At 36.2% G+C, this 14,404-nt stretch overlaps 1 protein-coding gene and 1 pseudogene across 1 annotated transcript; both read left to right on the top strand.

The window, feature by feature from the left end:
• The first annotated feature begins 5,190 nt into the window (after positions 1–5,190).
• Positions 5,191–7,421, top strand: ttc32 (tetratricopeptide repeat domain 32). Its single transcript, XM_028439482.1, has 3 exons — positions 5,191–5,347; positions 5,544–5,710; positions 7,081–7,421. Exons 1-3 carry the CDS (start codon positions 5,232–5,234, stop codon positions 7,206–7,208), a joined length of 411 nt encoding a protein of 136 aa, XP_028295283.1. The 5' UTR covers positions 5,191–5,231; the 3' UTR covers positions 7,209–7,421.
• A 1,715-nt stretch (positions 7,422–9,136) lies between these two features.
• Positions 9,137–13,272, top strand: LOC114458054 (uncharacterized; annotated as a pseudogene).
• Positions 13,273–14,404: the final 1,132 nt, after the last annotated feature.

Below are 14,404 nucleotides of genomic sequence, written 5' to 3'. Positions count from 1 at the left end.
TACTTTGCTTGTAGGTTAAAGTTATGTTAAAAGTAACAATGTATAGATCAGCAATCAATGTCTCCAGGTCACATCCCACACCTTTGATAACATCACCATTGAACAGTGTATTTTATATACATTTGTACATTATAGGATACATATTGTGACTCGCATACATAATAATACACAATACATGTGGTTGTTGTATTTTCTGTGTCGTATCCTATATATTTTACTTTCCTTACATGTAATGCTGAACAATGTATATAATATATTACTTTTGTGATTACACAAAAAATGCTTTTATATGTCTTTTTTTTAATATATATAAATATATATTAATATTTTACCAAACTAGTGTTTAAATGACAGACATTTGACACAATAACTGGTAATGTATTTTATATTTTAACATATATTTTTGTAAACTTTTGGAATAATAAAGCATCTTGTATTCTACTTTGCAGATGAATTGTTCATATTTTGTAACTGTAAACCCGTAAAGTGTTTATATATATATATTGTAAAGTGGCAAACATGTGCAATAAAAACTATACAAAGTGTGTAAATCTTTTGTGATTTCATCAAACATGTTTCACTGGAAGACCATAGGAGAATTATTTTTGAAAGGATTAGATTAGGTGTGCAACAAGTCCAGTAAAAAAAAAAAAAAACTAATTCAATCTCAGGGAACTACACCTAGGAAGGCATAAACAGACTTTATTTTGGATGCACATTGTATGCAGAAAGACTCGTGTAATTATTGAGTGCAGCCTTTAAAAAAACAAAATTAAATATAAAAAAACTCTAAAAAGAAATTGCAATTTATCTAATTTGTGTGAAAAATTTGCAGATATTATTATTATCAAATATTATCATCAATTAGATAATAATACTGATGAACATCACTGTGTCATATACATCAATATACCACCGTATTGTGTTACAAATTGCATATGAAATAGTTCTCAAACATGTCATTTTCTAAATTAATTATTGTTTCTATTAAAATATTTGGGTTTTTTTAACCTGAAGTGTTGCACACTTGTATAAATATTAAAGCTCGAGACAGCAGATCAATGAATATAAATCAGACGTCATGTTTTGTTTAATTTAAGTGTGTAATTAAGGTGAATCATTTGTATTTTCTGTGACTTTTTGTGCGTCACAGGAACAAGAAATGATGGGAAAGTTGAAAAGGATGCGGGGACATATTTCAAAATGACAGTTTAAGGTTGAAAAAAAGCGTGATACGTTCTTTAATACGACATTTGACTTGTAATAAAAGTCATTTCGTGAGTTCTGACACTACAGTTGTGAGGACCGTGTGCCAGCTTGAGTATCCTTCAGTGCTGATTTATGAGAATGTGTCCACAGACATAATAAGGACCTTGTATCCCTTTACATAACCATATAAATATCTGTATGTATTTCTACGTCAATATAGAAAGACAAACATGAATGTAGAACCCTGACATTTTTGCGGACCTTTCAAACAGGTCAGGTCAGGTGGGGGTCACTTTCTAACCCCTGATGTGTTCTTTTTTCTCACACAAAGCCATCAGTCGGTCAGTGATAAAAACACATTGAAAAACAGCTGATTTAAGAGGATACTTTAGTTTGGATGGTCATTGTTTGAGCTCCTCTCTGTCTTTGTTGTTGCCATTACCATCAGTTGTTTTTTTTTACACCTTCCGCTTTGCAGTGAGCAGAGGTCAACGTGTAACTGCTGGAATGAGTCGCCCCTGTTTGCCTGAAACAGGACGGACAACAGCTTCTCTGTGTGCGAGGCCGAGAGTCAACATGGACAACGTTTACCAGCCAGTCTGGTGGGGATCCTCTTCCTCCCGCCCTCCACCAGACAGATGTTTTATGTCTGTTTGCTATTTCAGCTCATGGTTGCCACACACACACAGGCAGGAGGATGGGAGAAGATGAATGGGACTCGCACGCTTCTGAGAAGTGGAAAAGACACATCGAGTGTGGCACAAAGTGTCAGTGTTCAGGGGTTCAGTCCAGCAGAGAGAGAGAGGACACAATTAAATATCCACCTTATACCTTCAGACCATGGGTGTCAAACTAATTTTGGTTCAGGGGCCAAATATGGAGTAGTTTCATCCCAAGTGGGCCACAGATTTTATGCTGTAAAATGAGTCATTTCAACATTATTGTGCCCTAGTTTACACTTCTACGTACACATAAAATACAAAATATGTAAGAAACCAACCATTTAAGTAATAAGTGATAGATTTCAAAACCAACAGGATATTCACTTTAAATTTTCTACATTTTGTGAACAATTTCTATGTAATTAAGGGAAATATTATGTAATAATTTGAGGAAAGTGTCGTACCCGGTCACATGACCACTTCTCTCCGAGAAATCATGGCGCGATACGCGTAAACAGAAGAGAGGAGACCGGGACATTTCTTAGCATTATACTTAGAAATGATTACTGCCACATTAGACGTGAAACAACAAAGGAATACAGAGTGTTATAAGTTATAAGGAGGTTTGGAGCGTCCATCTTCCTGCAGCGAAGTCTCGGGATGGGATTCCACAGGAGTTAGGAGGCTCCTCCCCAGAACAACCTTCAATGTAAAGATGTTCAAAGCGCAATTATACTTTGTCGACATTTAGAAACATTGCTTTTATTTTCTGAAAATCTGCACCAGCTAATGATTCATGCTTTCTTTGTGAATTTTTACTTTCTGCTGCGGGCCAAATTGGATGCTCCAAAGGGCTGGATTTGGCCCCCGGGCCATGAGTTTGACACTGTTGCTCTAGATGTAGTTGAAGATGGTGAACATCAAAGAGAATTTGTTTCCATTAGAAACCAAAGGCAGCATCACCCCCCCATCTCTCTGCAGAGCAACACATACAGAAAACATGTATTGTATCATATTTGGCACAATGATGAAAGTTTTTATTTTCATTTTAAACCTGCTGATTCAGTATGAAGTCTCTTAGGATGCTCATGCTCATTCTATAACTAGGCAAGGATTCACCTTAGACTGGGAGCCAGTCTAAAAACCAGTCTTAAAACAAACACTAATAAACCCTACTTTTTAGGGCAACCTACATATAAATAAGGAGAATAAACATACAGAAAATCTGGACGAGCACAATAAAAGCAGAATAATTTTATTTTATTTTATTTCATTTTTGCATCTCTTCACGTCTCTTTAAAACATATATATTTTAATTTAATTTCACTTATTTTTATGCTGTGTGCTTTTTGATCTTTGTAAAGCACTTTGGTCACCTGCTGGCTGCTTTAAAGCACAAAAATATCAATAATAATTACATTACATTACATTTACTACTCGAGCAAGGCTAACGTCCTTGTTAAAAGCAATAGTTATTGTTTCTAGAAGTGTTGAATGACTTCTAGAAACGATAACTTTTTTTTCTGTATGTTTTTGTGGTTACAAGGTTATTTCAGTAGCAAATTGCTTAGAAAAAAATCAAATAAATCATCAGTTTTTGTTAATACCTTTGTTGTCATGTATTTCTAACCACAGATGTCTATTTATAAAAATGTCCCCCTGTGTATAATCCAATATTTTCTTCCTGAACTGAACGTTTTGTGTCTAGATGAGGTTTAATACCTAAAGTGGGATAAAATACATGTCCAATGCTGTGCATTTGTGATAAACGTCAGTTCTGGTCGTGCCAGACCAAAGTGGATTTAAATGCTTTGTGTTAACTCTCTCAGCAAACAGCAACATTTAGGAGAAGTTTAAATATGAGGCGGTGAAACTAAGTTATTGCTTGAGGACTCTTTGCCAAAATTCAGAAAATCAGGCTTCCAAGAAAACACTTTTACTCCAACTCCTCATAAAAGGAGAACACACATAGGAACACAGCAAGTGCAGTATAACTTTGTAACTTTGGTATTCACTAAAAGCAACAAATCCTGGACTCGGATGTACATTTTTCCCCTTTCTATTTGGTAACCTGTTGTTTTTATGGAGAGAAATGGGCCACAAAAAGGAAGTGCAGGGTTTGTGGATGACCTTTAATTCCTTTGGGTGCTATTTTTCACCTGAACCGTTGGCTTCCTCACCCAGGTGATTGTCAGGGAATGTTCCACCACTTTGTTTATTGGCTGCGTCTTTGTTGAGTTTTAAAAGCAGCGAGTGTACACAATATCACAAATGGTGACAGATGTGTGCTTGATACCAGCTTTTATTTTTTATTTTATTAAAAAAACAAACAAAATAAATTAGAAAGTGTCTATTTGTACGATTGCCGTACAGACAACCCCCAATGCTATTGGTATGGTTACCGAAGTACATAGCGTCCTAAGGTTAGGGTTAGGTTATAACCCAATATCGCAACAAATTTTAGGGTTAGGCTTAGGGTAAGGTTTAAACTGGCCAATGACTGACCTATCACGTGACCTAAACTGGCCAAATAGGGTAACTGCGTACGGATAGAATGTCGGTATATTGATACGGCAATCGTACGGATAGCCACTGCCAACAAATTAAAACAAGTAATTGGAAATGTAAACTGAATGGTGAAAAATGTGTTGAGAATTGGTTTGTCTATACATATATATATATATATATAATTGTTATTATTATTTCATCAGTTTGCAACTAAACGTAAAGAAATAATATATTTGAGAAAAACAACAAGGTATCTTAACCTGTTTGTATCTTACAAACTTGGTTTATGCATTTAAACAAGTGACGCTAAAGTGGCCCAGGTGGCCAAACAAAGCACGAAAACACCCATTAGTGATGATTATATCAAAAAATAAGAAAAGTAATAGATCAGCAACAACAGGAGAGTGTGTTGCTGAGGCTCATTGGTGAATGCCTGTGTAATCTAGCGAAACAAAACAGTAACTTTAGTTAAATTGCTACTTGAAAAAATGTATTCTTTGCAACAAAACAAAAAAAAAAAAAAAAAAAATCACTTAACCTCCTTAACCAATCACTTAAGATAAAATCCAGGACATTTTTTTAAGAAAAAAAAAGTCTGACTTTTTCTATATCCAAATGCATTTACTTTAAAAAAAAAAAAAAAAAGAATGCAATTTACAAATTTTAGAAACACAACACAATTATCTACTTTAAAAAAAACACTAAATGTGCATTTGTTTGATATCATTCTAAGTTTGCTTACTGTATTATTGTTTTGTAAAGGATTTAAATTAAGCCCCGCCCACTCTGCACACAAACACGTACTGTTACGTCAGGGCACGTATTTCTGCTGCGCGTTCTTCGTGGCCAACGATGGCGGAAGATATTTATTCAACATTTAAAAATGCTCAATTTGAGTTTGAGAAACATCATTTTAAACGGGCAGAGGAACTCTACAGTAGCTTTATTTCTTCATGCTTACAGTCCAGGTACTGTCAGTATTCTGTGCGTTCATTAATGGTGACATGTACTTCCTGTGAGCGGCGTGTGTTGCGTTGAATTCCGTCGCCCTTTAAGTCGATGACCCGGTTTCCGCTTCCGGCGGAGAGGTTTTTTTTTTTTTTTTTTTTTTTTTTTTTTTTTTTAATTATATGTGCTAAAACCTACCTTTTGTTTTCCGTACAGTAACTGTGAAGCATCCCATCTATCTACTGCTTATAACAACCGAGGTCAGATTAAATACCTCCGGGTGGATTTTCATGAAGCAATAGATGACTACACCTCAGCAATACAGACTGACAACACGTTTGAAATACCTTTCTACAACAGAGGACTCATCCACTATAGATTAGGTAAGATAGACACCAAATATACCATCAATAGTGCACTGTGCCAACTACATTGAGAGGATTCCCACCGAAACTTCAAAATAAAAGTCCATGTGATGTTGCTTGTTTACATTGCAATCAACTGTCAGCATCAAACTGTTCAACAGGATAAACATTACGGAAGCCTATTGCATTCACATTAGGAACAAAGTTTCGTTTTTTCTGAATTGATGAGATACAAATTAGTAAATTAAACAAAAATAAAAAAAATTGCCCTGTTTTTCTGTTTTTATAGGAAATATTTTCCTGTTTTTCCCCTTGTAAAATTGACTCAGAAAAAACTAAAAATTATTCCTATAAAAACAGAGAAACGGGGCAATTTTTTTTTTTATTCCATCAATTCAGAAAAAAAATAAATAAAAAAAATAACATTCTCTGAACGATTTTGGAAAATAATCTAATTGCGATAATTTTTTTCCTCAGTATTGCAGTTTAATAAGCGATTATTTTTTTGAAGGGTTTCTTGTAATTAATCAATCTGTTTCATAATAAACATTTTCAGATTTATTTAACATTAGTGATGTGAGTCAATGATGTTGAATGAGATTTGTTGGTCTCTAAATAAGGTCAATAAATCAAAGTGAATCCCACCAATTATGAGGAACATTAAAAAAAGAATTATAAGTAATGAATTTTGTGGTTCCCAATTGTTACCCCAATAATTTCTAGTGACCCGAAAGACTTTTTTTTTTTTTTTTTTTACAGAATTTCTTCTTGATCCTGTTTGTTATACTGTATTGGGTCAATCTCCTGATGCATAAACATTATGTTTAACTGCATTTCTATTAGTTAAAAAGGTTTAAATGCACAAAAAAACACCAATTAGGAAAATATGTTGTCTAGGGACAACATATGGAAATTAGCCTATGCTATAATCTGACATATTTACATTTTTTTGAATGTTCATTGATATCTACTGTTCCTACTTAAATAAAAAGAATGATAATAACTTAGTATATTTTTTTCTCAATCACTAGACCCCACATTGGGTCCTGACCCCAAGGTTAAAAAACGCTGATATATTAACTCCTCCTCAGGCCTAAAATTTACCATCATTTGATCAAGCTGACACTTACATGCAACTTGTGCGGCAAATCATTTTTATTTTGCAATTAATTATTAGCATTACCTTGTGTATCTTAATTTTTACTGTAATGACAAGGTGAAATTAAGGCGTTTCATATTAAATATTTCTTTACTCATTCTGGTTTTTATCAGATATTCATTTGAAGCACTAGATGGAGCTAAGTGTCTGCAAATAATGGGTGTTTAATGTTCCTGCACTGCCCAAAGTTGGACTGAACCTCAATACAGTGTTTGTATTTATTTGACAGGATTCTTTGAAGAGGCTCAGAGTGATTTCAAGCAAGCACTGAAGCTAAAACCAGATTTTGAAGATGCTAAAGTGAGTCTGCAGCAGACACTTCTGGACCAACAGGAGAAGATGACCCGCGGCTACTAAACATCCTCCCAACCTACCATGGACATCATGGACATGTCATGATTGGAAACATTAACCCAAGCACATTGATTAAATGTATTGTTTTTTTTTTTTTTGTTTTATTTTGTGTTGCCAGATAATACATTTGCCTTTGTAAAATAGGGACTGACAGTCTGAAATCAGAGGACCTCGTCTCAACAATTGATTTAAATGAATAAATGATTACAGACATTATTATAAAAGACATGAGGTGAGCTTACTAATCAATAAATATATTTTTAATTAATTATTATATTGAAATCTAGAGGTGAACGTAATGGATTACAAGTACTCACGTAACTGTAATAGAGTTGCTTTTATGGATACGTATTTGAGTATATTTCTAAATCAGTCATTTTACTTGTACTTAAGTACTTTTTAAGAGAAGTAAAGTAATTTGTTACATTTCTACACCCAAACATTACTGAGTACATTATTATTATTTTTTTTGTTTTGTTTTAAAATGATCAACAGACATTGTGAAAATATATATATATATAAAAAAAACAGTCAACAAATTAAACATCAGTGAATGGCTGTTATTTTCTCAGTTTTAGAGTTCATAAATGTAGCTATATACTTAGAGCCTGATAATTGTTTTTATTTTGTATTTTCACAAACCTTTTATTTTATACAGATGCCTTTGTGGAAAATAAATTTAGTTCCAATTATGCAAGATTTGATCTCTTCCTTTTTAAGTTTATACATGAGATGTTTACTGTATACAAGGGAGTCGCGGTAAGATTTATAAATGATTTATGGGTGAAAGTAACAACTTTTACTTTGAGTACTAGTTATTTGAGCTCCTTTGTACTTGTACTTGAGTATTGTATGTATGACTTACATGTATTTGTACTCAAGTACAATTTCAAACAAGGACTTTAACTTGCGTAGGATATATCAGTACTCTGTTGAAATCACATTTAAAAAGTCACAATTTTAATGAGCTTGGATTTACACCTATCGTTTTCCACCATCAGCACAGAATTAATTTAAAAGAAAATGGAACTTAACGGATTTTGATTTAAAGAAAAAAGAAGAAGAATATTAACATATTTTTGGTGCATAATTTAACGTTAAATCTAGTCTAGAAAGTCAGTTTAACGATACAATACAATAATACAAGTTTAATGTTGTATTTAGAGAGACACGGAGCTATGAACAACATGAAGGATTTAACAAACAATCATCTAGTCTCTTTGTCCAATCTCACATATGAACAATACATCTGGAGAATATATTGGAATTTCACCATGATCACATTTAACCAATAAAATATCAAATTAGAAGATTTGTTGTACAGCATCAAGTCTCACTGGTTTGTTTATGTACACTTTGCACACAGAACAACAGCAGTGAAACCATCGCTCTGCAGGTTGTGACTAATATAAACTGTAAACTAGAAATGATATGATCTCCACATGGACTTTCTCAGCTGTGAAGAAGAAAAAATGAACAGAACCTAAACACATCTTTATTAACAACACACTGTACGATTTGAAGTGTTCTGTTATGCTCAAAGGTGAATAAAATGTAGATTTTGTATTTCATTTTATTTGACTGGCCTGTGTTCATATTTATGCAGATGAGGCAGTTTACAGGAGCACAGACTGACGTGTGTGAGTCTCATGCAGAGGCAGGCGATGCCAATAAGTGATTAATGCTCTTCACCTGTGCAGCTGTGATTACCTGAGACATAAAACAGCTGGTGAGGCCACAGGCCAGCAAGCAGCTCCTTCAGTCAGAGCTGGTTTCTCAGTGGGGTCTGCTGGGGTTTTAATGCCCACATTCTTGGAGTGTTTGATTTCCTGTAACTTTAGCTTGACTACTTTTGCACTGCAACATGTGGTGGTTTGAGAAAATGTAAGTCCAAGGTGGTAACATTGTTTTCAATAATGTGTTTGTTACTGATGGTGTTTCTTTGATTCAGCTTGATATGGAACTTGATGACTGCAGTGATGGTTCTGGGTCAACCAAGGCCGAACATGAAGCTCAATTCACAATCAAGTAGGGAACTCAATGTTTTGTGGTATGTATTTAATGCTTTAACAATTATTTTTTTTTTTTTTTTTTTTTTTTTTTTTTTTTTTTTTTTCAGGCAGTGGTTTAAAGTCAGACTGTGTTGGTAATCTGATGAGGCTGTCATTGGACAAAGCCCTAGCAGTGGGAAATCAGCTTGAAGTGGAAGCCATTAGTGAGTAAAACACACTTTAAATTCTACACAATATTTGAATTATTTAACTGGTGGAGGTTAAGGACTGGTTTCTTTTCCAGATGGAACCCAGCATGTTATGCTGACACCCACTTTGGCTGCCAAGTGTGGCTACAGCATGGAGTCTGACCCCTGGGGCAACACACGAATCTACACTTCTGTTTTGGGCTGCTATGTGGACAACCAAGTATGTTGCCCAAGAGACATCTGCTGTAGCAATGGACCTGAATTCAGTGACTGTCTTTACCTTTCTACATCTGTCTCCATTTTATAGGATGATACGACATTTAACAGTGGCTTAAAACTCAGTATGTACAGACATGGTCCCTCAGACGCTGTTAGCCATGATGTGTACCAGACATGCAGCTACAACCAATGGGCCTCTAGAGAGGTTCTCTGTGACCGAAACTATATGGAAGTAAGTAACTTTGCATTAATAACCTGGTTCATACTGGAATGTGTTGGATTAGACTGTAATCCTCGTCTTTACTGTCCTTAGGTGTCAAATTATGTTGCTAGATCACAGGAACCCCAGGACCATGTTGAAGTAGAGGCCCTAACTTCTAAAGTTTGTATTGCTACTAGTGAAATTATCAGTCATTATCTCCCTTACAAGATGATTGTAAGGGAGATGATGATGATTGTAATTGTTCTATTACAGGTCAAAGAGCCTGCGCATATCTGGAAGATGACATTTTTCACTCCTGAGCCAATGGTAACAGTACGCAGGGAGGGTGAAGAGGCTGACTATAGTTTTACCACCACAATGTCTCGTATAGTTATGAGAAGCCCATACAACTCAGGAAAAACCTATTCAGAAGATGTAAGAACTTTTTAATGCACACTGAACTCCTACCATCACTGCATGGAAACCTCATATGTATTTTATTCTTAGGTGGCAGGAATCCCCATGCAGGTCTTCAGAGTAAGTATATATAACAAAGAAAACGATGACCTAAGTGTCGTTACCTTGGCTGCTTCTTGTCCCACTGGTAAGTGTGACTTCAAATGTGAAAATGACTACCTGTTATTACTAGTCTTGTTAATTTCCCTAACCCTCACTAGGTGGAGTCCTCTTCGCTGATGATTCAATCTCCTGGCATGTGCCTCGCCGTTTGACCCCACTAATCAGCGGTGGCTCTAAAATCATTGAAATGCACATGGGCATCAATGGACAGAGGCTAGATAAGTCCCAGATGGCTGCGAGACAGTACACGCTGTCTCTCACAGACTTCCACATTGTCACGGAGATCCCATTGGGCTCACCTGATGGATACTACAAAGTTGGTCAAATCACTTTCACTTATGCAAGCACATTTGCATGATTTATTAAAATGTCTTAAATAATTGCAGAGCCATGCCCCAGATAACCAGTACAGCATCACATACACTGTAGAGCCAATGCTTGAAGTGCTATGGAGAGAAGATAACACGCATGATGATGTGAAATACAAAGTTTTGTTCCCAATTACAACCCCTCTGATGGCCAGGCCTCCCTTTATTGAAGATGGTAAATCTGTCACTCTAAGGAATGTACTCAAATCTGTCTGTTAAAACATCCTCGCTTTGCCCCTCAGATACTGATCTAGAGGCTGTGGTGTTCAATGCTCATGTGGGGACATTTCTTGACGATGTGCAGCTGAAAAACATCACATTTTCCACTGGCGTTCTCACTATTGAAGAATGCAATGCTAACAAATACCTGGTCCAAGAGCATGTGCTTGCCAACGGCTCTAAAGCCTTCTCTCTACAAGTTGCTTTCCATTCTGATGTTGTCCTAAAGCATGTAAGTAATTGTCTAAAACCATATTTATCTTTTACACACTGATGCTGACATGTCTTTTCTTTCTGAAGAACCCAGAACCCCTTGTAACTACCTACACCCTTAATGCAATATTTGGGTTTGTTATCCTGCCTGAGAAAACTACCTTCAGCTACCCTCTTGAACTGCAGGCTTCTTTGAATGATATTGGTAAGTATCTATCCTTAGTGAGACATTGCATATCAACGCTACAGTGTTTCACTGGTACTCATCTCTTGCAGTAATGCCAACCCTCACTGGAACCTGTGACCACGAGTACTTTTACATTAGTGTCAAATATGGCTCTCAAGGCAAGAATTTCCAAACTATGATTGGCTCTCAAGAGATGACACCAGAGTTGGCTGAAGAATACAAATTTGAAGACAATGGCACACACTTCCATCTCATGGTGCCATACACTTCAAACACTGCCTTTGAGGTATTTGATGCATGTCTCACTGAAAGTAATCTGCACTGGTAACACCTGTACTGTGTCTCAGCTGGTCACCTCTTATTCAATAAGAGCCAGACTTGACATCCTGCTGTGGGACTCCAACAACCAATGGATGCTTGATGACCTCTTCTTGTCGTGCAGTTTCCCTCTCATGACCACAAGTAAATTTGTCATGTAACTACACTTTATTTTCTTGATCCTGCATTTTTAAGACAGTACTTCACTATATTTTTATAGCATGCTACCCAAATGGAACCATAACTGCCATAGCAGTGAAGATGGAGTCTGTACCCAACCTGGATCCAAGCTGGCTCACCTTAAAGGACAAGTCCTGCAAACCATATCATAGCAACAATCATTTTGCCTGGTTTCATTTCAGTGCCAATTCCTGTGGAACTACCAGATCTGTAAGATTACAGATATGACAAAATCCTAAAAATGTCATTGAGCTTAATTTGCTTTTTTAACTTCCCCAGTTCATTGACAACTACATGCTGTATGAAAATGAAATTGGCTTGTTCAATAACCACAAAGCAGCCTACACTTCCCCAGTTGATCCAGAGTACAGGTATGTCATAAGACACTCTTGTTTAGTGGTAAACAACCTGACTTCATATATTGTCATTGTAGGCAATCCATCTACTGCTACTACGTGCTCAACCAGACGGGAAGCTTCATATTCACTTCCAAACCCAGAGAGTACGAACCCAAAGCTGAAATTGGCTTCGGCCAGCTGATGGTCCAGCTAAAGCTAGCTCATGGTACCTCTAAGCTGCCCCATTTCTGAATAACATGACTTTATTAGTTTTTCAGGAACCTGCATGTTAACAAATCCCTCTTTCCAGATTCTACTTACGAGAATTTCTACCAAGCTAATGAATACCCAGTGGTTCAGATCCTGAAGCAGCCTCTGTATTTTGAGGTGGAACTCATGCAGTCGACTGACCCTAAGCTGGAGCTTTTCTTGCAGGACTGTTGGGCTACTCTTCATGAGGATAGGGACTCTTTACCCAGCTGGGACATCATTGTAAACGGGTAAAGAACAGAAGCACAATAGGAAATTTCCAAATATTGTAATATTTTAACATTAAGGTTTCTCATTTACAGCTGTGAAAATACTGAAGACAGCCAGCTGACTGTCTTCCATCCTGTTACAAGTGACTCAAGAATTGAAGTGCCTTCTCATGTGAAACGTTTCTCTATGAAGATGTTTACATTCCTTGAAGATCAAAAGATTTTGAAAAATGAGGTGAAGATGAGAAATACAGGCGAAGCCAGTTCGGCTCTAATTGTTTCTTCCCCCCCACCCCAGATTTACATACACTGTGATGCAGTGATCTGTGACAAGAACGGCCCTACTGAAGGAAGCTGCAAACTCCAGTGTGTGAATCCCATAGCACCAAGTAACCCTAAACATCACGGCACAAAACACTCAAGACGTAAGTGTTTGTTTTTTAGCATAGTGGCATTATGGACGTTAACAACTCTTTTTCCTTCAGAGCAAAGACGTACAGACTCGCCTCACGCAAAGCAGATCTCTTCTGGACCCATTATTCTACAAACTCAAACTTCTCAATAAATGATTTTTCTTAAAATATGTCTCCTCACTTTAATTCAACACAGCATACAAAACACAGGGTTTGGTTCAACAGCAGACTCTTTCAAATTCTATCAATCTGTAGCAGTGTCTGCATCAAACATTTTCAACTAATTAGTCTTCAATTTGTAAAGAATATAATTAAAGTTAATAAATGCACAGCAAACATTCATTAAATCACAACAACCTCATCAACCAAAAATCACAATTTATGCTATCATTAAGGGTGAAATAAAAACTGCAATTACACTAAATAGCCTTGATCAACAAGATGTAAATTAGTGCATCAGTAACTTGGGGGTTAACTATTAATTTACTGATGGTACTGGGAGTGATGTCTGTGGAACACCACTTTGTGCAAGCCAAGACTATTTTATTTATTTTTTTTAAATACAGACAGAATGTCAGCAACTTTTTCAAAATCTCAACCCTATCTTCCCCCCAACTAAACCCTTACAAAATAAATCCTTGTATTTGTAATTTTAAATATCTGAAAATAGGTTAGCTAGGTGAATTAGGTGTTCAGTGGTAATTCTGACTTGAAAAATGATGCCCTAATATCAAAGTTTTTGCTGGTTTCTAACAAGGCCCTAAAACATTTCTTGATTAATGGAGTCCAAAGAATTAGATCAAAGTCATTATCTTTATTTGAATGGCACATTAGTGTTTATTGATTGCTAAAACACTAGTGTCTGGCACTGCCATAATAAACCTTCACCCTGGAATTATTAAAGTAATGTTTTCCAGTTATCAGAATAAACCACAGTAATTAGGCAGTCCTTAAATGTAATTTTTGTTATGACCGGTGTTGTATTTGTTACATCTTCCCTTCTATTACTGTATGGCAGATTAAACACTAATCAACCTAAAAGCTCCCCTTCATTTGCAATTACACTGTTACTCTTGTTGGATTTGGTGTCCTTCCTGGAAATGTATGACACTAGTTGGCCGTCTGGGTGGCTCCACTGTAGAAAAAGCCACCATGTTTTCTGCCACATAGTGCGCAGTTGCTTTGTCAGCCGGTCATTGGTTAACACCCCTCAGTTAAGATCAGGCCATTGTTATGTGGATGGCCTGGTTTGATCCCAGTTGGATGTGTCCACTGGGTCTCCTA

This window comes from Gouania willdenowi, chromosome 24 (genome assembly GCF_900634775.1).
Source record: "Gouania willdenowi chromosome 24, fGouWil2.1, whole genome shotgun sequence".
NCBI lineage: Eukaryota > Metazoa > Chordata > Actinopteri > Blenniiformes > Gobiesocidae > Gouania > Gouania willdenowi.
This window is presented reverse-complemented; position numbering and strand designations above follow the sequence as displayed.

Bases quoted from the DNA above. Each gene is read 5' to 3' on its own strand.
- ttc32 (XM_028439482.1), top strand. From the start codon at position 5,232: ATGGCGGAAGATATTTATTCAACATTTAAAAATGCTCAATTTGAGTTT. The intron at 5,348-5,543 runs GTACTGTCAGTA...TTTTCCGTACAG, and splicing joins TCTTCATGCTTACAGTCCAG to TAACTGTGAAGCATCCCATC. The intron at 5,711-7,080 runs GTAAGATAGACA...TTTATTTGACAG, and splicing joins ACTCATCCACTATAGATTAG to GATTCTTTGAAGAGGCTCAG.